This window comes from Homalodisca vitripennis, chromosome 3 (assembly GCF_021130785.1).
Source record: "Homalodisca vitripennis isolate AUS2020 chromosome 3, UT_GWSS_2.1, whole genome shotgun sequence".
Classification (NCBI taxonomy): domain Eukaryota; kingdom Metazoa; phylum Arthropoda; class Insecta; order Hemiptera; family Cicadellidae; genus Homalodisca; species Homalodisca vitripennis.
Genome location: NC_060209.1, coordinates 99,111,306 through 99,136,987, shown reverse-complemented (window position 1 = coordinate 99,136,987; position 25,682 = coordinate 99,111,306). Strand labels below are relative to the sequence as shown.

Here is a 25,682-nt window from a genome sequence, read left to right as displayed (position 1 = left end):
ACATAATTATTACTTTATTCTACATGTTATCAACTGAGTATTTTTTTCAAGTTTTTTTCTTAGAAATTAGACAATCCATTTAATGAAAGAAGAATTAATTCACATCATTAATCTGATAATAGAGATGTCTACAATAATTTGGCTGTTTTATCAGTAGTTTCAAATATGGAAATATTATCACATTAATTATAAATATGCAAGTTCTTGAGCGTCTGTACACTGTATACTCTCTTTTGTCTATAATTCTCTTAATTATAATATGAACATAAACTATATTTATAGTTATATTATTCTTACAGTGCTATAGTCAATAGTGGACACAATTTCACAAGTCATCAAATTAATAAATTATTTGGCAGTCTTACCTTTAAGTGTAATTCTTTAGAAAAACTAAAATAAATTTATTGTTGTCAGATATTTTTCATATTTATATTCTGCTTACATGTATAGTTATAAACTATTTATTGTTACATAAATGTAAAATTACAAGTTTTAATTAATTATTTTTCATGCATGAAATGGTGAAAATATTTTGTTCTCATCAATTTGCAAAGATTATTATGCCCAGTACATTGCTCCCTCTTTTCGGAGTAATTTAATACTGAAAATCAATAAGACTAATACAAAACTATGTAAATATCAAAATTGAAAATTTGTACCACAGTTTTTGTATTGAAATATAAATAGTAATCATTAATGGACACCCAATTTATGCTTAAAATAATCAATTCTTTGTAAATTAAAAATTTGTGTAATTTTCATATACAAAAATAAACAAAATATAGTATTTTTTTGTGAATACATGTTTATTTGTTGAAGAATAACTTTAAATATCTAGTAAACAAATGTCTAAGAATCTAAATTTCAATTTATCTAACATGATGTATAAGATAAAAGACAACAAAACAAATTAATTTACAGTTCCAAAAAGACTCTCTACTTATATATTCTAACATCTGTATGCATGCATTCAAAGTTAGCTACACGATTGTATTAAATTTGTAGTACATACTTCTTCCACTGACTTCTGAAATTTATTTTTACAAAACTTTGTTATTTTATAGCAAACCTCCTAAAATTCCTAAACCTAGAAGACCTTCACTTTGTTTCTGGCCACTCTGTCCTGCTTGTTTAAGGCAAGGGTTGTTGGAGGTTCTTGGTAGATATGTGAGTTCAAAGTTTGAAGGTAGTCCAGCTGCACTTTTTAAGGCACTCAAACCATTTTTAATACAGGAGTCATCTTCTTTTTGTTTACTGGATGCTATGAAAAAGTTGGCCTGAGTTGGTGATGTAGCACATGTCATCACTGTAAAACGAGTACAATTTCATTTTTAATAGATATCAATATACTTCAAAAAGTCAACCATGTAAAAGCTTGCGATAAATGTTCAATGAGCTTCCCATTAACTAATATGACTACAAACCACAACCAACATTTAATGATATATCTCTTTTATTCTTAATAATCTAAAATAATGAAATGAAATGAAAGATGTCTTTATTGAACACAAGGAAAACATTTTCAATTGGCGAGGTTAGGACTATTAAGTCCTCTGTTACACCTAACCAAAAATGTATAAGTGATACATTTAGTGTAAAACAGAACCACAGTATAGTCTACATTACTGCTTTACATAAAAAAATGATAATCTTTATATAAAATAATAAAATGAAAAGAAGGTTCTTCATGAAAAAAAAAAAAAAAAAAAAAAAAAAAAAAACTGTAAGCAATTAACAGACATTTACCCATCACCATTCGTACAAAGCCATCGTCCCATACCCAATGTCACGAAATCGTCAACTCGACGAGGCCCGAAACAGATGGTTCTTAACCACCTTCCGAAACAATTCCCCGACTACCAATACCTCTGATATGATCCAGGAGATTACTCCAGAGTCGACAAGCAGAGACTGAATGGTTTACTGTAAATAGATCTATGAACAGGTATAGATAACAAAGAAGCTCCAAGTTGAGTATTCCAATTGCTTCTTTCAGAAATAAAAGAAAAGCATTCAGACAAATAAGAAGGGGATTGATCGTTATACAAAATAGAATGTAACATGCTAAGAATGTGGAACTGATGGAGTAGATTCAATTTTAGCAGATGTAACTGATTTATGAAGGGACTGATTTATATGGTCATATCGTCTAAGGTTGAAGATAAAGCAAACACAATAATTTTGAGCACGTTGTAATCTGTCCGAAAGCTCAACCGTCAAATAAATAAATTTTAAAATAATATGACTAAATGATAAAGTGTATAGGATACAAGCAGAAAAATCCAAATACTACAGGGATATCTAAATAAAATCAAAAGAAGTTTAAGATAAAATTGTAGTATTTTATCTTATTAAAAAAATTAAATGAAGACATTTTAAAAATTATCTACCAAGATTAGAAATGACGTTTTGGTATATAATTTTAGGTTTTGCTACATGCAATAACCTTAATTTATTTTTAGTATAATAACAACAATAATAATGGAAAATACAATGTTATATCATCTTAAAGACTCAATACATGTAAAGCCTTGTACAACTTACAGACTTGTATGCGGAGGCATTGTCTCCACAGTGTTTTATTTTGTATCTGGCAATGCCTGCAGCTAATATGTAGGCAGTCAGCCAACAAGTCTGTGTGTCTCTGGAGACAAAATACAATGCTTTCTGTTTTCCAAACGAATGGGAAACATCAAGACAAGGTACAAGTATTTTATCCCAAGTCTGCATGTGGGCATGTATATACATGCATATACGATGCATATACAATGCATATACGCCCTCTTGTCAATATTGACAAGAGGGCGATACTACTCGCAAATGTCCTGCACAGCGCAGTTGACAGTTGGGACACACATCGTGATCTGTTGACTGGTGTTTGTTATTTTTGGCCCAACAAACCCTAACAGAATCTCAAAATCTGTAGGGGTCATTCTTGTAAAGTTTCTGAAACCTGCATAATCTTCTAATTGTGGGTCTACCATCACCTCTTTCTTGTTTATTAGCCACATGTTTTAGGAATATAAAGCACGCACAAGCTAAAACCAGGTCCTTTTCAGTCACCATACCGACATATTTATTTTTATAAATGACTTGTTAAACTTAAATTTTGAAGGCAGCATTAGTGCTTTTGCTGACGACATTGCCCTTTTTTATTCTCAACAAAACGAAGCCATGATTGGGCTTTAGATTAATCAAGATCTTCGATTGTTAAGAGAGTTGGTGTCTCGAAAATCGTATGCAAGTCAACACAAATAAATCCAAATATTTGAATTTTCATTTTTCAGGTTTTGAAATTCCATTTCCTATAATATTTCACTCAAAATTGTCACTGTGAACCTTTGGAGAAAGTAAAACAAATAAAGTATTTAGGTATTGTTGTAGATGAGAAGTTTACTTTTGAAGCACACATTGATATTCTACACACAAAAATAAGACAAGCTATAAGGAAGTTTTATTTCTTGAGAAATGTTTGTAGTACTTCGCTACTCAGAACAATTTACTTTGCATTAATTCATTCAAGATTACAGTATGGAATTGTGTGTTGGGGTGGTACCTTTAAATTTTTAATTGAAAAACTTAGAATAACTCAAAATTACTTTTTGTGAATAATTTTAAAGGGGTCTAAAAGGGATAGTTCTTTTCCTTTGTATCAAAATTTGTGTATATTACCTATTCAGCATATTTTCATTTATAAAGTGCTAAGGATATTTTTTATTAGAAGCGGAAATTTTGGTTTGGAAAATTTGCATTATGACACAAGATTTAGCCACCAAATTAACTTTAAATTGCCAAAAGTAAACAAGTCATTTTTTCGGCATTCATTTCAGTACTTGGGACCAAAATATTATAACCAGTTATCCAATAGCATTAAATCCAGTGGCAATTTAAATAAATTTTCCAAAAAAGTGTTTGATTGGCTATTGTCTTTGAATGACACAAGTTTTTTTAAATAGTATTCTTAGTTAAAGTATTATAAGATAGTACGTTTTTCCTTAAAGTGTGTTTTCTATAAATGTATATTAAATTTGTTAATTTGACAATTATTTTTATAGTTATATTGTTAGGTAAACAAAAATTGTTAGCAACAATACTTAAATTGTATTGTTATATAGTCATAACAACTGAGTTTGTCTTTAAGCTTAGAAAAAAAATTAAGTCTGTTTTTTTAGTTTCAAAATTTTTCAGATGCTGCAGAAAACGACATTTTTTTAACTATAATTTTAATGCTAGACTCATAATTTCATTTTTAATTTCTATTTAAATTACAAATTTGTTTTTTTTTCACCTGGCCACAATACTTGTAAAAGTGGCCAGGAAATTTCCAGATGATTTATGTATGTATATAACTATGTAAAAAATAATTGGAAATAAATCATTATTTCATATTGGCTATCTATTGTAGACAAAAAACAAAACGGAAGCTTGAATTAGAAACTGTGTTGGCAGACAATCTGCAGATAGTAGGCCAACTGCCTGCACACACAGCCTGCAAGTATAGATGAAGCATAAGTACGTATCAGATAACTGCACTGGGGTAACACAGGATGTCAAATGGCAACAAGTAAATGCCTAAGTGAGGAATATTTATCCAAACAGCCATTCATGCTATTCAGACAGAATTTTACCATTATCAAGTGTTATCAGTACAATCCATGAAACATTGCTAAAACAATGAAAATATTACAATATTTTGATTTTCCTATCAGAGATGCACCTTCAGTGAACATTATGTTAAATAAAAACAGAAAGGTGTTAATTGTAGTTTACACATGTTGGTTGACTGAGGATGGTTCTCTACAGCAGCTTAAAATATATCAAAATTCATATTGAATTGGAAAACTTAGACAATAGTTATTATTACACCAGCCACAAAAGACTGAGAACTAAAATGTTTTCAATACTTGTTTCCAACTAATAAAATCAGCATAGAAAAATAGGTATTCTCTTAAAATTACTGACTCATTTTCCTTGAAATTTGGCATTTCTGTCTATTCATTAAATTTTTGAAAGCATAAAGGAGATTCTTTATAAATAGGTAAGTAGAGGTGGATAGAATAGGAGTTTCAAATTCTTACTAATAGTATTTTTCAGAGCTTTATTTTCATATATATAATGACACTGTCATGTTGCCTATTAAAGACCCCCAGTGTTTACTATCCTACTTTATACATCCAACTTGATTGGATGGCAAACCGGGTTGGGCTGGGAGTTTGATAGTGGTAATGGGCAATGTGGTAAACCACAGGTTCAGCCAACTCTGTGCGGAGTGAACACACGCATCCGTGTACATACTGTGTTAGGGCCTTGTGTGCCAAACCATGATCAATAGAGTATGACTGATCGAACATTTGTGCATCTTAACTTCAAGCAAACCAGGTACAGTCTCCTAACCAGGATGATCTGACCAAATTGGATGGTGTACGTGGCTTAACATTTAGGATTTTAATTACAGTACTGGCAGAATGTACAGTCTTTCTACAATATACAGTATTTGAATTTTATATCCAAATAAATCAACATCCCATCAGCTCTAGTAGTTTAAGCACGTGTGTGTGGATTAGGAAAACAAACTAGTCATTGCAAATCTATGTTAAATAATATAATAATGTTAAAGATTTTATATATTATATATATATATATATATATATATAATATATAAAAATATATATATATAATATCATTGCATACGGAATCTTGCAATGATTTTGCATAATTACGAGGGCGGTTTGATAAGTCAGTGACTTTTTGAATTTCCCATGCAGTAACTTTAAGCATTACTTTTTACGTAAAAAATGCATCACTGAGATTAAGGAAAGACTTGATAAATACTTCGGGGACTCGGCACCTCAATTTCGATGGTTATGAAGTGGTTTACAGAGTTCCGTTGTGGTCGTACCAGCACTATATAGTGATGCCAAACGTTCAGGTCGCCCAAAAGAAGTGATCACGCCGGAAATCGTCGATAAAATCCATGGAACGATATTGGACAATCGGAGAATGTAAGTCCGTGAGTTGGCTCATGCTGTAGGTATCTCAACTGAACGGGTACGTCACGTTTTACACGAATATATGGACATGAAAAACTCCGCGATTACTCATACTCGTCCATAAGCGCAACCGTGTAACTACTTCAAAAGTGTTTAGCGATGTTCAGCCGTAATCCGGACGAGTTTTGGCGCTGTTTTGTAATTGTGGACGAAACATGGGTCCATCACAACATGCCAGAGACCAAGGAACAATCGAAACAGTGGGTTGCTCGGGGTGAACATGGACCAAAGAAAGCCAAGGTGAGTTTATCAGCCAACAAGGTCATGGACTCAGTTTTTTGGGGTGCACGACGGGATGTAATTCACATTGAAAAGGGTAAAACGATCACCGGCGAATATTATTCAGAGATTTTGGAAAGATTTGACATTGATTTGTAGCGAAAACGGCCGCATTTGGGAAGAAAATGCTGTTCCATCAAGACAATGTACGTGCGCACACTTGTCTAGTCACGATGGCAAAATCCATGAATTGGGCTACGAACTGCTACCCCATCCAGCAAATTCTCCAGATCTAGCCCCCTGTGACTATTTTCTGTTTCCAAACCCAAAGAAATGGTTGGGCGGTAGGAGATTTGGGTCTAATGAAGAAGTCATTACTGAAACAAACGCCTATTTTGAGAGCCAAGCAGAAAACCTATTTTTTGGAGGGAATAAAGAAAAATTAGACAAACGCTACACTAAATGTATAGAGGTAAAAGGAGATTATAATAAAAATGAAATGTTTATCGAAAAAATTAGTTTTATTAAAAAAGTCACCGACTTATCAAACCGCTCTCGTAATGAACTATTAATAGTGAAATAAAAAGCTTATTAAATTAATAATAACTTACTTAGCATTGTTATATGTTTTAAAAATATTTACGTGTGTTTATAAATATATAATTTCTATGAGGATTGACGCGCTAAAACGTATTTGCTCTGTAAGGGATCAAATCAGGATCCCTTCAACTTTTATATCTCAATTATTTGGTATTTGGAAGTTTCTTTCACTATATGTGTTATAGAGTAGGATAAAGAATACGTTTTTGAGTGAATCATTATTGAAATTAAATTGGGCTCTAACCATTTATACCAATTTAATGAATATAATATTACTATTTATATAATCGTTGCAATAAAAAACAATAGACTCACTTCCGGCTTGTACACAGCGGTAGAACACAAAGGCTGTTGAACACGGTTTACTCACGATGATGTCGAGATACGCCAGAGTTCCAGATGATGTAGACTCATAGTCGGGATAGGTTGGTCCTGAAAGTAGTCATATTTAAAGTGTAAAAATAATCATAATTATTGAAAAAATTATACTGTTCCGCTCTAAGATTTTTTGGTAAAAATACATTAAAAGTGGGTAACAGTTTAAGTAAAAGCACAAAATATTTGGATCTTGTCTATTGTACTAACATTTTTCAAATTCATCATGAGTGCCAGTGTTATTAAAAAAAGCAAAGGTTTGTAATAAACACACTAATATATCGTATATTTAATTTGATCCACAACAAACTGGCAAACATTATTGACATTCAGTTCGATTTATATTTTATATTAAAAAATATAACATCTTCAGGTTCAAAATTGAACAACAATAATTAAAATTTTGGCTGCCATATCGTTTAAACACAATCATCTAGTTTTACTTTCTTCAATAGGTTATTAATATTGTAACCGTTCACAAGGAGTTATTAATGAGCAAGTTGCTAGTTGAACATATGAGGAAAGTAAGCGTTGAGTGGCCATTGATTGAGCGAGCTGGGTGGAGCTCTTACACCAAAAATGTTTTCAATACAACTATTATAGATGTCTTATGAATGGATTAGGATTAAAATTGGCATGGGAATCCTACGTTTACAGATAATAGTTCGTATGAAGGTTGTTTGAGGCAAGATAGAAGGATCAAATTATTTTTTATGTAACTAGGCTGTAATCTGAACACCCTTGAAATCATGACTCTTAACTTAAATTAGCTTGTACTTTTTACTGAATAAATTTTAACTCAGAATAGTTATTTAGTGTTGTATGATCTGAGGGAGCATAGCTCAAAAGTCATAAATATTTTCCAATCCACTACTTTGTAGGTCTCATAAATGTAAGGATTAAACATTGCTGGGGTTATTAACCTCCATAAACCCAAGACTTTTACAATTGAAATTCCTATCGAGAAGAATTGTAATAGGCTGGGAACTACAAAAGTCCTTGAACTTCCAGAGGTCAAGAGTTAAAAATTTCAGAAATCGAGGCTTATAAGAGGGCAGCGTCTTTCAAAGGTAGTAGCTAACAGTGGCGGACATTTCTTACAGGAAAGCCGGTAGGTTGGGCATAAAGATACGTTAATATGAGCTATAAATAATTATCTGATAACCAGTTAATATTAATTATTTTAAGATTATAACATTGTACAAATTAACATACTCACTGAGGAAAAAATCTTAAAATGTGAAATAAACAATTTTTATAATATGGTACAGTTTGAAGTAAGCCGGAATGGGTATTTTAATTAGGGTAACAAATCCATAGTCTGTAATCATTCACATACGGCCAGATTCACATGTAAGAAGCACATATACATACACGGTGTTTTTGGTGGCCACACATCTCTTGTGTAGTGACGTATTTTAAGTAAATTAGTACTGTATCTTACCAACACCGGAAAAGTTTGATCTCTTAACATCTCTTTCGAAGTACACCAATGGCAGTGTTGTCATGTCTGAGCTGCAACAATATTTACTCAACATAAGTACTCTGGATATATCAACAGATTAAATTTTAAACAATCTATATTAAACTTTGGATGATAATTACATTAAATTAATCTTTTTGGCGGAACTTACGAAAACATAAGCATTTGCAAATGACCTGTGTATCAAATTAATTTCGAATATTTCTCTCGATCTTGATTTTTCCGTAACAATGAGACAACTTTGAACAATACAACCTCATTCATTTTACTCATTATCTTGTACCAGCATGGTGTTTCTAGGGATTCTGAACATTGCAAATTCTCTTAAAACTACCGTACTAATTTTTACAGCGAACAAGGTCACAATTTTTACAAAACTAATGGACCTGTAGAGACTATTAATTTAAAAAAAGTAAAGCTATTTTCAAAAAGAATAATGAAGACATATATGACTTGCGAGAGTCCTAACATAATTGAATTTTGATGTGGAAATCAACATAAAAACCTTTATCAAAATTAGTATGGGAAGCACTTTTTTGTAAATACTTTAAAATAAACAGTTCTAAAAATATTGATTTCATATTAACCCAGGTAAGATTTGATAATCAAAAAATGGTTGACATCCGAAGGTTGTATATTTTTCAAAACTGATTAAAGAGCCATTACAAGAAAAAATCGGTTAAATGTGTTACTCTGTTTCCCGAATAAAAATGTACGAAGCAAGCCCTTTGCAGTAGTTGTGGATCTACAAAAATTGAACAAATGACCTATAGCACAGTGTCAACTAAATTTATAAGGAACATCAAACAAAGTTACAAATCGGGTCGTATGATCTAAACATCACAAAGAAAACCTTTTAAGGGAAATGTTGCTGGAGTATGTACAAATTCTTTACTTAAGTGTTATATATAACTCTGGACATACTACGTATTATCACATTCAGAGTTTGTTGAAGGTTAAAGGGGTTTAGCAGGGGTAGACAATTATTGTCATTAAGTCTTTATATACATTAATTTTATTTAGTTATATACCATGGTTAGATATGAACAGCAAGTTACATAATTAAATTTCGATCGAAAATAACTTGAAATCACGTACTAATAAGGAGACTCCACGAGATAACTGTAACTTATTTGGTAATGACGTGCTGCTCGATACTTACTTAGTAATGATTGTCTCCACGATACTTAGATCCTTAGGCTTGAACAACTTAAAGTTCAAACAAACACTATCGGCGCTTGCGAACGGGCTGGACGGTGACACAGCCTGCAGGTAGAGGGGACTAGAGGTGACTATCTGGAACACGAAAACGTTCCACTTATGGTATTTATTCTGGTGAAAATTAATTATAACAACTGAACCATCATATGTATGTGTTAGTCATTTTTGAACACCAACAGATCTGTGTAGCGAGAGGGCACTGACAGTGGCGTAACTTGACAGAGTCGCGCCCCCCGCAGTCGTACTTGAAATGCGCCCCTCCTAGTCGGCTCCTAACACCCCCCCCCACCTTCCTCCTACTGACCTACACGCATCGTTTTATAATTATAGCTACTTCCCCATGGTCTACCTTTATTCTCATGATGTTCACTCTACTTACGGTAAATTGTAATAGAAAACAAACCTTTTACTTTTTAAGAGTGGCTTTAAATTTGTGTAAATAGTTGATAGTCCCGTGCTGTGCAATGTTTATTTTTATACATTTTGTAAAAAGATCAAAAAGGAAAAGAAACTTTAAAATGAATTATTCATCATAATTATTTTTATTAATGAAACTATCTCAAAAACATTAAAATAAATATAGAAAAAATTGTAGACATGTTAATTATTTCCATTTATTTTAAACCCTCTCCTCTTCTTAAAAACTGAAATATTTTTCAGCTAGAAACATCTTCAAGTTGATCCTACGAGCCCGTTCATTGTTCTATGCTCAAGACTCCCAAAGCGCTCAGCCTGGTATTGGTCATAGTGTTTCTCAAATAATTCTTTATGAGCTTGAGTTTAGGAAAATGACCTGAAAATTTATATAAGATTAAAAAAAAACTATGTTGTTAACATATATGCCATTTTCAGGTTATATACAAGTATATAATTAAAGGGTCTTCTATAATTTTTTTATATTTATTTTATTTTATTTTTTTTTTTTATTTTTTTTTCTTTTTTTTTTTTTTATTATTATTTTTTTTTATTTATTTTTTCTTCTTAAACACAAAAATTTAATTTTAGTTAGTACGGGTTTTTATGATATTTTGGTGATTACGAACCTTTCCGCTGACGCTGACGTAACTGGGAGATGTCAAGAACATCATCATCGCTGTGCAGACATCAGGAAGGCTGCTTGACAAAGTCACGTTTTCTATCATTAAATATGAGGCCTAAATCCTTAACTTTTTTCAATCCTCTTGTTTTTTTATTTCATCCGAAAAACCAATGTTTCTGAAACACACTATTTGTGTCTCCAACCCGTGTGAAACATCTTCCTCATACTTCTCACAAAACTTCCTGGCTGAAAAAAATTAGTTCATCATCACTTTTCTCTGTGAGGGTACTTTGGAGTTAAAAAGATGGAACTGATCGTTAATCCTGACCATGCTCTCAAAACGTCTGGAGATTTGAGCATTAACTATATCCAAGCTCCTGTAAAATACTTTTACTTTGGAATTCTTGCAATGGATTAGAAAAATTCAACATCGTTGGTCAGGTTCGTCAAAAAAGTTTTTTACTTTTTGTACATCGTTTAGTCGGCAGAGAAGACTCAATATTCCATCCCCTGGCTAGCGTTTCAGCTTCTTTAACAACACCTTCAAACTCATTTCTTTGCTCTCTTTAGTTCAGTCATACTCTTTCCAAGAAGGGCTGTAGCTTCGTCAATTGAGTACATCCTCTTTTTGTAGTGTTATAGATGGTTATATTAATTTCTCTCTAAAACCTTACTTTGGAAGTAAGCATCAATACAAATTGAAAAAACACGGTCATTTGTTTTTTGAGTCCATGTTGGCCTCTAAAACCTCTTTATTCTTTTTAGAAGTCAGAATAATATTCGTCAAACAGCTTAAGACAGAAACAAAGTTACACTTTATGGCCAGTAAAACAATCGTACCTAGATGACCAACGGGTCGGACACAATCTTTTGAGTGTCTTGCTAAGTATAGACCCCCTTTGCTCCATAGATTTTCTCTCTCAAAGCTTGCCACTCTTGGCAGGCTTTCGCCGAAAAACACGTAACAATTTCGATTGACCAAATCGTAAAAAATAAAATCATTTCTGTTATGTCAGTAACTGAGTCATTGAGTACCAAATTTAAATTATGCGAGGCACAATGCACGTACTCTGCATTTGGCGACTTTTGCTTTATTCTAGATTGGATTACCAGAATAGTTTCCACTCATTACGGCTGCCCCGTCATAACCCTGGCCTCATACACTTTTCAATTTTAATTGTTGTTTTCTTCTTCCAAAAAATTACAAACCTCGTTAGTAATTTTTTCCGAATTTTGGCCTGTAAGAGCTATGAACCCTAAGAATGATTCTTTAATTTCAAGTTTTTCGTAGTTTTGGACTGCCACATGTCGTATTACTATTCGATAGTTGATCAGTTTTTGAGGGACGTCTTGAGTGGTGTCTAATACCAGAGAGAAGGAAAGGAGCTGCTTGGATTTCACTTACAACTTCATCCAGAACATGCTGTGACGCAAAACATGATCATTTCATTTGGATTTTGGGAGAGACAAATACTTAACTTTGCTTTTGATTCGTTTTCTAAGTGACTTTTTAGAAGAGGATCGTATCGTGACAAACAAATCTATAATATTCAAAAAGTTTCCAGAAGTTAGTGTCCACTGTTTCAATATTTTCATTCCGATGCCCTCTGAACGCTAAGTTACAAGTAGCCATAGTTATTACTACATCTAAAAGTCTTTTTGAGAATCTCACAATACTCAGGTTCATACTTTTGAATAAGTTGATTTTGCATCTTGGCTATTTTTTACGGTACTATATGCTAAACCATGGAATTGCAGGCCAGTTAAGTGTATACGAGATGTTTCATGTTCTTTAATTTTTTTTGCTTTAAACCTTGCCAATTCATTTATTAGACCTTTACACCAAGCATCTTTAAAATTTCTAGGGTCAGTTCTGTCAGCGAACAACCAAACAAGGTTCACAGTATACGCCATTTAATAAAGGTGAATAACAAAGCCAAAACCGTTCTAGTTTTTGGCCCGTTTTGGCAATTTTGTAATAAAATAATCACTGCTTAAAAGATCTATTGTTTGTCGAGTCTTTAGGGGGAAAAAAGGCCCTGTGGGCATACATGGTTCAGAATTCAAAAGTTTTTATTTTAATGAAAGTTTTTATCTTCTTCTTTTAAGAGGGATACTCCGTCATTAGTTGTTGTAGAGCCCAAATTGTCAGTTTTAAAAAACACCACGTTGTTGACTGATTTCATTAGTATCAATATGCAAAACACAGTTTAGTTTTTATCAATTTGTCTACGGTACAGCTACAGCTATCATTTATTTATCTTAACGTCTAGACTCACGTCTGGTTCGTTATTTGTGAATTCAGGTGGGGTCTGAGTAGATGTTCCATTTTCTGTCTCGATGGTAGGTAGGTCAGAACTTATTTCACTACACTCACAAATTAAACCGGAAGTTATTTGTTTCCTTACACTGTCATTGTTTTTTTACTAAGAGATATGTCAGATTTTAAAAAATAGATCAATTTTTTGGTGTTTTTTTGCTTTTCTTCCTCCTCCTTCTTCCGCTTTCGGTATTCTGCACCACTAGGTTTTTTTAGACATTTTTGTTTAATTATTGATGTAGTTTTCTAGTACATCGTCCCATAATATAAGTTTCCTGTAAGAGGGTGTAGTTTGCAAACACTTTTTTCACCGCCACCACAGTTGTAGGCTACTGAATAAATCACAACTTTCGAAAATGCAGTAATAAACGTAACGAGTAATGAATATATGACTGAGTGACAAGGAAACCACAGTATACTGTGAAGGAACTACCTAACAATAATTGGTACTTGGTAGTGTGGAGGGAGGGAGGGGAGTATTCAAGTGTATAGGGGACGCAACATGAAACAAGGGGAGGGGGGAGTATTCAGTACATGAAACAAGGGCACGCATCGCACACCCCCACGCTCACACACGGTCCTAAAGCGCCTTCTTAAAATACACTTTCCGTGGCGGTTCAGCAAATAGTTTGCCTGCTTTAGTTTTGAAGGCGTTTAACTAAAACACAAGAAATGATAATAGGCCTACGATATTCCTCGCTAGCTCATTTATACAAAAAAATTTATAAGGAATTACAATGAAAATATAGTGATATTCAACCTTAAGAAATTTGGTAAAAATCGGTATAATTTTTTTTTATTTTTTTTCATTCCTTCGTTGTGGCGCCCCTTGACACGCCGCGCCCCCCCGCATTGCGGGGGTTGCGGGGGTATGTATTACGCCACTGGGCACTGACTTGATGCTGGCGTGATAAAGCAGGTTGTCAGATAGCCAATGTACTAGTATTTCATTTCACACACCATCTTGGGTTGATGTGACAGAGTAGCCGGTGAAACTAGTGAATTCGCAGTACCGCTACGAAATAGATGAGATTGGATTAACGGGGAAGCTAGAGCACTCTAATAAAGCTTCAAGACTGGTAAGAAAACGAGAGCCACTGGTTGAGACTTAATTTAGTTTGTAATATCAATTGACTGCAACTGTCAGAGACATATTATTGTAGGTAATGGAAAACATTTTGTGCGACTGTGGTACTATTTATTTACTTTATTGGCTGAGCATTAGCGAAGCCTATCACTCGAGGGAATGTAAAACTTTCATTTCCGTCTTTCTGTCCGTAGGATATCTAAAAAACGAACTGACCTCTACATCTGAAATTTTGCACGAAGCTTTAGGAAAATCTGATTTCGATGATGGCACATGTCACTCCGTGGGATTTTGCTGAGTTTTAGGGAATATATTTACATTGGTCTTATGGATAACGAGATGGCAACATGAAATAGCAGAATAATTACATTTGCAAAGAAACTAAGAACAATCATATAAGACTTTAAATTGTGGCATTTTTATTCATATAATAAAAAGAAGAAAATAATAGAGTGGAAATTCAATGTTAAATGTGTGTGTTAATATATGATTTTAGTAGCATACCGGAAGTTTTATTTGACTACCGCTATGAAGCCTAATGTAAAGAACATAAATGTGAATGAATCATGAGGAATAATATCTTTGTATATATACATATAGTATACCTTACCTTCTCAGTTCCAAAACTTTTGTTTTTGTGAAATTATCACTAAGTAAATTGTAGAAACTTATTTCTTATTAGAATTTATCATTTAGTTAAAAAATGACACAAATTATATTAAAATTTTATTTATGTAGGTTTTGGTAAAAATGGTAGGTATTTCCTTTTATTTTTTATTGGCATGTGTTATACTAAGTAAAAATTGTTAATTTTATTATTGTAACCACTTTGAATTCAATTATGTGGGTTTGATGATGTTTTTATTGAACACAAAAGGCCTCACACTAATTCAATTGAATTATTATTATTACCACATGTTCCGGAACGAAAATCCCATCGTCAGGTTTATAAAGACGCGAAAGTCAAAGGAAGTTAAAACACATAAAATAACATGTAGACTAACAAAACACAAAGCTTTAATAGATAGAACGTAGACCGAATAAAATAATTTACAGTACACGTAGATGGTAGGACCTGAACCAGGCCATCATTGTGTTTAATTGAATTTACCTTAAAAAAGACATGTCATAAGATAGGGGTTGCAATTTCAAAATTTAAAGTGATCCCCCTCCACCATCCCTTGAAAAGAGTATTTAGTAAAAAAAAAAAAATGTATTTAGGTATGTTGAAGATTTTACATCGTTATCTCAATCAGTTTGGAATATATCCAGGCATATCAGGACATTATTGACACCTTGTATATTATGTTGTATTAATCAATTTGTATTGGTATTCACGCTAATCTCACTTATTTACTAATAAAAAATTTCATCAATTCATTATAAGTTATAACTGGGATGAGGTCGGCTTGGATCAATACTAATTCCAATTATCAACACTTACGCGTAAATTATCATTATACTTGGAAGAGGATGGATAGGGAGGGGACTGTGTGTAAGTCTTATTTGTCACTTTTCCAAGGATGTTTTATCAATACTAGAATCTAACTACAATATCTATTTTAAAAGGGGTTCATATCTTATAGATTTTCTGATTGATAGGGTTTGAACAGGCGGAAATCTACTATATTGTAGTCGTAGAACATTGTTAAAAGAAAAATTAATAAGCAGTATGTAAACATTCTCCTTTGCCTGTGATATAGAAGTTTTCTCGTCGAATGCAGGTGTTATCATAAGATGTAAAATAGTTTACTTATGTTTAAATTTTCCTCACTTGCCAAACTGGAACTATATTTTAGAAATATTATGGAAAGTAATACTTACCAGAATTATAATTTTTTTTAACGGAAAAGAATAACGTACTATATTTAAATTAAATATAAGAATTAATAAAATAGTCTTTAATGTAGGCAAAAATCCTAAATATTAAAATCTATTTTAATACAATAATATTGGTAGTGAGAATTGAAAGTTTGGTATTAAATTCTTATTGGCAATAAGTGAAAGTATTACATAATCATTTTAATGAAGCATTCGTAATGTGATGTTTCACTATCAAGAAGCAGACATCGGAGTTTGCATACGAGAAATTGCACAAATTAAAATTCTGTCTGTGGTCGGAAGACTTCTTATCAGTACTATCGACCTCGGGTGCTGTACCAACTCTCCCATTATTCTGTTTCATAACATCTGTGTAGAGGCCAGTGACCCATAGAGATCGGCACAGTAAAGTTAAAGGAACATACCTGTAGGGATCTTCTAACAAAATAATTAATGAATGAAATATATGATTGTTATCTAGGAGCAAGAGGAATACAATTTACTTAAATCAGATACTTGTAATATTGTGAATCATCTTCGCTGTATTATGACTATGCATTCACTCTCTAAATAGAAAGACTATTTTTCTTTTACTTATTTAAGTCTATTTATTTTAATTTATTTTCGTATTAAAACAAGGCGAGAGTACGCCACACCACGTGTCCCGTAACAGGCTTCGCTGAGGTAGTTTGAGAAATGTTAAAACTAGCTCATTTCATTCTCGAGATTTCCTGCGGATAGATAGACAGTCACAGGCTACACTAATACTGAACAGAACTTTGTATATCCCCGGTAGACAAAGGAGACATTGTGTTAGCCGACTAAGTTCTAGGCTTCATTCGATGACGCTCAGTCAAATTTCATCGGAAGACCAAATACCTGTCAAACAACTTTTGTTTACATTAATCAAATTTGTATAAATGGCAATAGCCTAATTTAATGTTTCAATAAACATTGAATCACAAAAAGTACTTGCTCCGCTGGGACTCGAACCCGGAGCTCTCACTTGCCGGGTAAATGTGCTTGATCATATGTTAGTTTGGTTATTTAAACGCATATGTGATAGATACGGCCAAATACAAAATAATTGAATCGTAAAAAGTAAGGGCTCTGTGGTGTAATGGTAGCACATTCACCCGGCAAGTGAGAGATCCGGGTTCGAGTCCCGACGGAGCAAGTATTTTTTGTGATTCAATGTTTATTGAAACATTAAATTAGGTTATTGCCATTTATACAAATTTTTTATATATATACACAGGGTGTTCACAAAAGGGTGTCATAAACATCTGAGGGTAATAGTATTCACAATTTAAAATAAAAAAAATAACATGTAAATATAGGTATATATATATATATATATATATATATATATATATATATATATTCGATTTTTCTAGCTCCTCTACCAATGGTATTCGTTAAGGTTCTGCCAATAATTAATTATATCTGTTTTAAACACAACCCACCACCAAAGATGGGAAAAAGTTGGGTAAAAAAGAATTAGGGGGTTTGTTATAATTTTATGCCTTTTCATTATTCTTTATTTACAAATTGTTATTCAAATGTTATCACAGATCTTAAGACAAAGTTATTTTTTAATTTGGATTTTGTAGCCAATACTTTTAGGCCTTATTTAGTTGCTTTTGCAAAACAACCTGTCTACTTTGTGCATTTTCCCTCTTTCTCTTCCCCCTCCCTTCATAGCAGGAAAAGACTACAATATAATTAGATCTATGTCATTTAAACTATTAAACACGCCATAGTTTACACATATAGTACAACACATATGTATTACATTATTTTTAGAATGTTTCAAAAGTTATGACTGTACATCCACCAAATTTGAATTAAAATGAAAATATTATTAATTTGGAAGCTATTTTGAAATTATTTAACTTTTTAATATTTATATATTTTTAGTTACACTTTTTAAAAATATATAAATTCGCACTATGACAACCATACAAACGTTAAACACGTACTAAAATCTTTAATTTGAATAATTTTCTAAATATAACAAGTACGGATGAAAGTGGTGAATATCTTACCCGAATTCAAAAGACGGTGTAACCTTAAAATATATTAAAACATATCCAAAAACGAATCTGATGTATACTAACATCGTTAACGGTGACAGAGCTGGACGGAGAGATGTTGAGGCAGGAGCAAGATGTGCAGTGTTGTGCCCAGGACCATCCTACACATGCTGACAACACAAGGACTACAGGATACAACATTACTACACAGTCTCAGTGCAACAACACTCGAGTAGCCAACAATTACAAGCCATAAACTATTCCAAGGGCAGGTCGACAGCGCACTGAGGTGCTGGGAATGATAAAAATGTTGTCTCGCGATAACTTACTGTGGTGGAGCGAAAAGAAAATTATGTTGCCATCTTAGCTTTCTAAATGCCTCATCAAAACGCTCGGTTTACATTGTAAAAACTGTAGACGATCCAATTTATGGTAATGAATTAAAATTGTATTGTTTAAACAGAAGCCAGTTTAATTTATCGAATAAACTAATGACGTGAGTGAAGAGTTGAAATTTGGCTCACGTATACCTCATGACTTAAATAGGAAACTAAGGCATTTACATAAAGATCAAACATCCATAGGAATTGAAATGAGGTTGCAGCCCCTAGAACAACTATATTTCAACTTTTCGATATCCTAGAAAGATTTAACTCGACACATACATGTCTTCCTCTCAACAGACAAATAAAGACTGTTTTATGCATATTAACCACCTATTGGGGTTGAAATGGGATTGCAACCCTTACAAGAAATATAATTTCGTTTTTCAAACTTCCCAATGTCCTAGTGCAGGGGTCTCCAAGCCTTTTCGTTCGAGGGTCAAATTGAAACATTGGAGGCGGGCGGGCCAGGTATTTTCACGTGTATATTAATAAAAGACAATAAGGTTGATTAGATATATAAAACATTAAAATCTTAGAGTAACGCAGCCAATATAGTAGGTTTCTAAAGAAAACTGTTAAACAAATTTCATACGAAATATATAAGTTTATTTACAAAAATTTATCATATTTTTTTACTAAGCTATTTTTACCACGATATTCTTGTTTATATGATAAATTTGTACAGTTGCTTTTGCCCAACAACGTTAGTCCATCCTGTCTCGATTTCTGACACCTTTATCAGAGAAATGAATTTTAGGTGTTCGTTATAAACGTTCATTCTATAACATGACTTCGCAAAAGTTATATTTAATAGTTAGTTCACAGATATCTTAACCCAAAAACTGAAAACATTCTACTTGCAACGTGTTTTGTTCTTTTGAAGTTATCACTTATAGATCTGCCGCGGAAAATGTAAAAACGTGGATGAGTAACAATTTCTGATTGACAATTAATAAATTATAAATTAATAAATAAACCTAAGCTACGAAACATATTTGAAAACCAGCGTGTACAATGGGAGAATATATGCATTCTTGTAGCATTCCTTATAATACTCATCAAGTTCTCATTTTCAGCTTGAAGTTCTGATTGTGCATTTATAAATTTCAAATTTTTTTCTAAAATTAGGATTTTAGTTATATATTTCTGATATTAGTGCACCATCCTGGGAAGGCACAGTAATTTCACTAGCAAACTTATTGCAAAATAAGTCTCAAATTGTCGTTCCCATCCGATTGTCAAATTTTGTTTTAAAATCTTGGTAACCCCCAGTTTATGCGAAAGTATTACAACTGCAATCTTATGATAATTTGACAACTATACGTATTAATGAAAGCTAAAATTATAAAGATATGTAAATATGTTCATAAGGTTTTTAAAATCTATTTCACTACAAAATATGGATAAATTGTAAAACCCTGAAGCTTTCCCGATTTTTAAAATATAAACAATACTAATTAATTATATAATCTGATGTTGTTGGAGTCATAAATAATAATGAACTATCAGTGTACTTGTGTATACAAATATGTTCAAAGTGATTGTATGGTAAATTTATTTTATTAATATTGTTTTTTAATTAATCAGATATTTTAAGGAATAAGTTATTGAACTCTGTTGATATTTTATCAATTTGTTTCAAAATGTACAGTTACATATATTTACTTCGATTATATTTACGTAAATTAACGTATTATCCATATCCCGCTGAGTTTGTGTATTTCCAGATGCAGCTTTAAAAAATTTTCAGAATTACTTTTCCAAATCCTATTTTATTTTTTTAAATAATTTATGTACCAGTTTCAGTAGTTACGTAGTCTATCATTTTCACTTTGTACAATCTTTTTCTTTTTTTTTAACATAAATGGTCTTTCAACCAGGATGCGAGTTTGCTGTAGTTTGATTTTATTCAGAACCGATATGTTACTTTGGCAATTCCCTCATTAATCAAATTTAAAAAATTCAAAAAAGCCTTAAGAAAGTATCTTTCATCTAAAACATTTTTTAGAATTGTTAGGTAATTTACAATGTGTGATCTAACGTATTTTTTGATATCATGTATGGTTTCCAGGTAACGCGTGTCCACACTTTAGCTAGTGTACAACATTGCGGGAATAATTTTGAACACAATAACTAAGTACCGTATATTCAAACCAAACTTGGTATTTGGACAGTATTTTTGCATAAACTTATATGAGTTCGTTGGCCATTTCTTAAGCAATGAAACGCTTCAAAATGGCGGTCATTCACATTCTAACAAAACTGTTAACAACTCATTCCCATATTGATCCAAACTGATACATTTTTACATATAATATATAATTACGGCTGCGCCCCCAGCCCCCGGAGGTGGAAGTTAACAAAATCAGGGATAAGAGAATTTATGTGATAAGTTGAACTGAATGAGTTTGGCAGGGAGTTAAAAGTAGACCATAATGTTTACTTATTTTCTGGATTTAAACCAAGTTTTGATTTTGATGACATTTTGTGGCTTAACCGTTGGATATACGAAAGAATGTGAATAGGCCTTTTCTGTAGGATATTTCAACTACGAGCTCCAGTTCGCTCGTTATACGCCTTGGGACTAACTGGTCAGCCATTATGAATTTTTTAGAATAATTTAAAGAAAAGTTGCTAGCTTCCAGGCGTTTTGTAGTGTTTACACGGACTAAGCTAGAACGGTGTCAAATTCTAAGTTCACCAGGAAGTGACTTTACTCTCAGTAACTCGGTTCAAGTGATCAAAAGTGTTTTTAAACACCTGAAGAATACTTAGCCAAATACTACATAATCTTCAATAGGTAAATCTAGATAATCTTTAATAGGTAATCTTCATCAGCTGAATAAGTTAATCAGGGTGTTTTATTTCACCCAGAAGATATTCTCAACAGGAGTAAGGTTAGCGGGAGTTAAAGAACATGAGCTTCTTTCCTTGAGGGAGCTGATTTAATTATGTTAATAAGTAGAACAGGCGGATTGGTTCATCAAAGTGTTGAGATGATTAACTTAACTGGGGTATAATCCTTTACAGAAGAATTAACCTGCCGGAAGTACAGTTATGTCAGAAGTCGACGAAATAGTTTTATTGAATGTGAGCTATTTAAGAAGGAATCTTTGCGGATTAATGTATTTCACCCTTATCTACCAATGTTTTATCCATCACTTTCTTACCACAGAGTTCATAAGTTGATTTAAACTACGAGAATGTTTAGTTAAACAAACTACATGTTCCTTGCTCAAAACATGGTGTTTTCGACATTAGTAGATAGTGACAGATGTTCTTAGAGATTTGACCATAAACGATCAATCAAAACCATAGGCCTTCTGTCTATTATGGTTGCTCGGCTATTACTTCACCTAGGCTCTATAAAATCTATAGGGGTACCTGGTAATACAAAAAGATTTCTAGAGTATTTGTGTAGAGAACGTGGTGCGATGGGTTACAGAACACTCATGTCAATTTTCGTAAAGATCCGTTCAGAAATAAAGCTGTAGTCTTGATTGAACATAGATAATTAGATAGAGATTTTTTTTTACAAAAAAAAGTACAACAGGTACTTTATAAACTATGAACTCAGTTTCCTCAACAACAGGTGGTGAAAATAATAAAGAACCCTAATTTATTGTGTAGAAATGCATTAAGCTCGTTTTCTACTTCAGGGATGCTATTGTGATTGAAGAAAATCTTTTTACGTATAACAATGTGTCTGTCACAAGTATCATTGCACATACGCGTATGCGGGTGCGTTCAAGAAATACACATAAGCAACTCCTCTTTGAAAAGCAGCATTTAAAGCATACTCGGAATAATTAATGCCATTGTAAAATATTTAATTACATATAAAATTCGTGTTTAAATACTTTAATTTCCAGTTGCATATTAAACGGTGGATGCTACAGAAACAAGTGCAAGAGTGGAGCGGACTCCGATGACGCAAAGTTCAACCGTTGATGGCTATGTGATAACATGAACTGTAATAATATTTTATAGTATTTGATTCAGTTTTTACTGATTCTATTAATTTATATTGAAAAGATAGCCTACTACACGAACTATAGTTAGATCTATTACTAACTTACCATTAAACAAGGTATGAATAATTACACCACTTATCACGTAAAAAGAAAATTCCTGCGGAAAAATATACGGACAGAACATTATATAGAACAGAAATTGATACAAAAATTACGCTCAGCCGAATTCCATGGTTAGGACATGCAACATTATACGAAGAACTCATTCTTGTCTATGTAGAAATAAAATTGCACACGACATTTTAAATACAAAGATGGAATTTTTCTCAGGATATCTTGCCACATGATACATTTCAAAATTTTGTGGATTAACTTAGATTTAATAGCAGTGTTAATAATAAATAATATAAGTTATATAATAACAAAATAATAAAAGTTTCTATCGACTAGGGGGGCTTTACAACGCAAGAGTGCGCTGAAATCACATCTTGTCACCGAGTTTTAACATTCAGTTTCCACTGTATTACTTGTCGTTTTACTTCTATATATATGTATATTATGTATATTAAATAACCAAACACTATATTGAAGTTATGATGTATATTTGTCTTGAAGATAAATTTCTGATTGAACTTAAAGTTTGAGTGTTAGACCACTTTATAATAAATTACATGTAAGTGTATGATGGCTATAAACATAGACAGATTTTCTTGATCGTGGCAAAAAAGGCAAACTCGACATCGGCACTGGAAATATAATTCACATGAACCAGGAGTGCACATACACGAGCAAAGCTTACGAAAAGCATGCGAAGCCGCGGGATACAGCTAGTTATTAATAAAAATATCACATGTTCAAATCTTATATGATTGTTCTTAGTTTCTTAACAAACTTATTTACTCTGCTATTTTGCCGTTGTCATCATAGTTACCTTTAAGATCAATGTAAAATCGCTAACGCTCAGCCCAAACCTAAGCATATTCATCAAACTCAGCGTTCCTCATATTTAAATGCAGCTTCATGCAAAATGTCAATCTATAGGTCATTTCGCTTTCGAGATAACGTGCAGATAGACAGACAGACAGAAATAAAACTTTTCCAGCCTCTCGAGTGATAGGCTTCGCTAAAGCGCACCCAATAAATTTACAAGGGGTTCGGTAACGTTAAATATTCATTATATACACTACAGGATTAAATATAAAATTGTAGAACCGCATGAGGTTGATTATTGTTCCTGTACGGACAGCCGCCTCTACGACAGAATCGTTGATGTTTTACCGGTTTCAAACTCCAGTCGAGTGTTATAGGCGTAGTACTCAAGTACGCGGGTTCTATCTGGTGCTGCCGAAGCTTGCTTTCGGTTAGCATCTGGAGAATTCACCATTTAGTCGTCTAGTGCCAATTAAATAAAGTTTAATAATCCCCGCCATTAGTGAATATTTATTCGGTTGGAAAAATGTGCATAAAAGTAGCGTTAAGGGGTCGGTCGTTGACGTTAATATGCCGTTAAAGGAGTCAAAGATGCTAACCGACCGCGGTCTTCACTTGCGGCTCTACTTCCACATTAAGATAAGTTCTCTTATTGAAAGTCTTTTCGATTGATTACATTTCCGGAATACTGTTTTATATTGTAAAAGTACATTAAAAAATTATTTCCGAGTTTAATTCTTGAGTATATTAATCGATTGCTTGCTTTATTTCATTTCTTTATTACGATTCATACCTTAGTGGTTTAGTACCTGTTAGTCGATTTTTTTCTTTAATTTTTTTTAATCCCATCTCAAAAACGGTTACCTGGAAACGTAGCATTATGTTAAGGTAATACAATGATTATTAACAAACAATTTAATAAATATTATCTATTTATATAAAAATATCGCAATTGAAACGTTTACGAAAACATCCCTTATCCATACAATTTTGAAAGAGCAATGTTTTGATGTAAACGTAATGACATATTTGCATATTCAATGGTATATTATTTTTTTTAATTGGTTGGAACATAGAAGAATTAAGGCGTTTTTAGTTGTTAGGTAAAAATATTTTAGCTTCATGTAAAAAATGAATGTTGTGTGTATAGTAATTTTTATTTTAATTGAATATATATGTTAATGATACAACCAATAACTTAAAAATATGGAATTAGGTTAAGAGTACCTTTTCAATTTATGAGAAAGAATAAACGACCAAACACTAAAATAACCGCAACTCCTAATAACAATAATTATTATGCAACAAATTTCAATAATAAGGTACCGTTGAATTTGTCATTAAATGTGCTATAAAGGGTTATTATTACAATATTATTGTAAGGATAACGAATTTTAAGTTACTTCATTTTAAACATTTAAATTTTTCACTTTGAAACGGACATTGGTATCATTTACTTTTTTGATATATACCCCTGATTAGCTTAAAATAACTGCCAAGTTTAAAGGCGTTAACAATCTTTTGATTTGTAAGTTTTTCAAATAAAAAACTCTTATGGACAGCCAGACAAAATGAAGTGAAATGTTCATACGAATATTTTAGTATGTTATTTTTATCACCTCTTCCTGAAGTTGTGTCAACCTCTCGCGAAACACCCTGTATAATTAAATGTCATCAGACGCTCAATCCTACGGGAAGTGAGTATTATATTTCGATATATTGTATCAAAGAATAATCCTTCTGTAAAGGTCTTTATTGCCACAAAGTTCACCACAGTTAAATACAAATAACAAAATATGATGTACAAGCGTCATGAATATCCCATTGCTAAAAATATTAAACATTTGTATAAAATATATAATATTTATATTATACAATCGCGTTGTATAAAACATAAGAAGTGAGTCATCAAACGGTATTATGGTGTACATAAACCTTTTTATATATATCGAAATAACTTATGTAATGTCCCTAGGGGTACGTGCAACAAGCTTCACTGAGATTGCTTGTATTATTTCATAGTCTTGAAGCTCACTTCATAAAGATGTACTGCAGTTAAGCGGACAGTAATACAGAAAATAAGTTTTTACATACCTCCAGCAGAAAAAAAGGAAAATAGTCGAACTCATGAAATTTCTGGA

The 25,682-nt window shown here is 32.4% G+C and overlaps 1 protein-coding gene across 1 annotated transcript; it reads right to left on the bottom strand.

Moving 5' to 3' along the window:
• Positions 1 to 844: 844 nt before the first annotated feature.
• Positions 845 to 23,995, bottom strand: LOC124358299. The gene is made up of 6 exons (XM_046810595.1): positions 23,890 to 23,995; positions 18,336 to 18,436; positions 9,890 to 10,023; positions 8,689 to 8,759; positions 7,185 to 7,301; positions 845 to 1,306 (listed from the first exon to the last, which is right to left on the bottom strand). The coding sequence occupies exons 1-6, from the start codon at positions 23,993 to 23,995 to the stop codon at positions 1,059 to 1,061; spliced, it is 777 nt and encodes a 258-aa protein (XP_046666551.1). The 3' UTR covers positions 845 to 1,058.
• Positions 23,996 to 25,682: the final 1,687 nt, after the last annotated feature.

What these genes read in the sequence shown, in the direction of transcription:
- LOC124358299 (XM_046810595.1), bottom strand. Translation starts at nt 23,995, where the DNA reads ATGGTGAATTCTCCAGATGCTAACCGAAAGCAAGCTTCGGCAGCACCA. An exon ending in TCGACTGGAGTTTGAAACCG is followed by an intron (nt 18,437 to 23,889) that starts GTAAAACATCAA and finishes TGTATCCTGTAG; the next exon opens with TCCTTGTGTTGTCAGCATGT. An exon ending in GCTCTGTCACCGTTAACGAT is followed by an intron (nt 10,024 to 18,335) that starts GTTAGTATACAT and finishes TTCGTGTTCCAG; the next exon opens with ATAGTCACCTCTAGTCCCCT.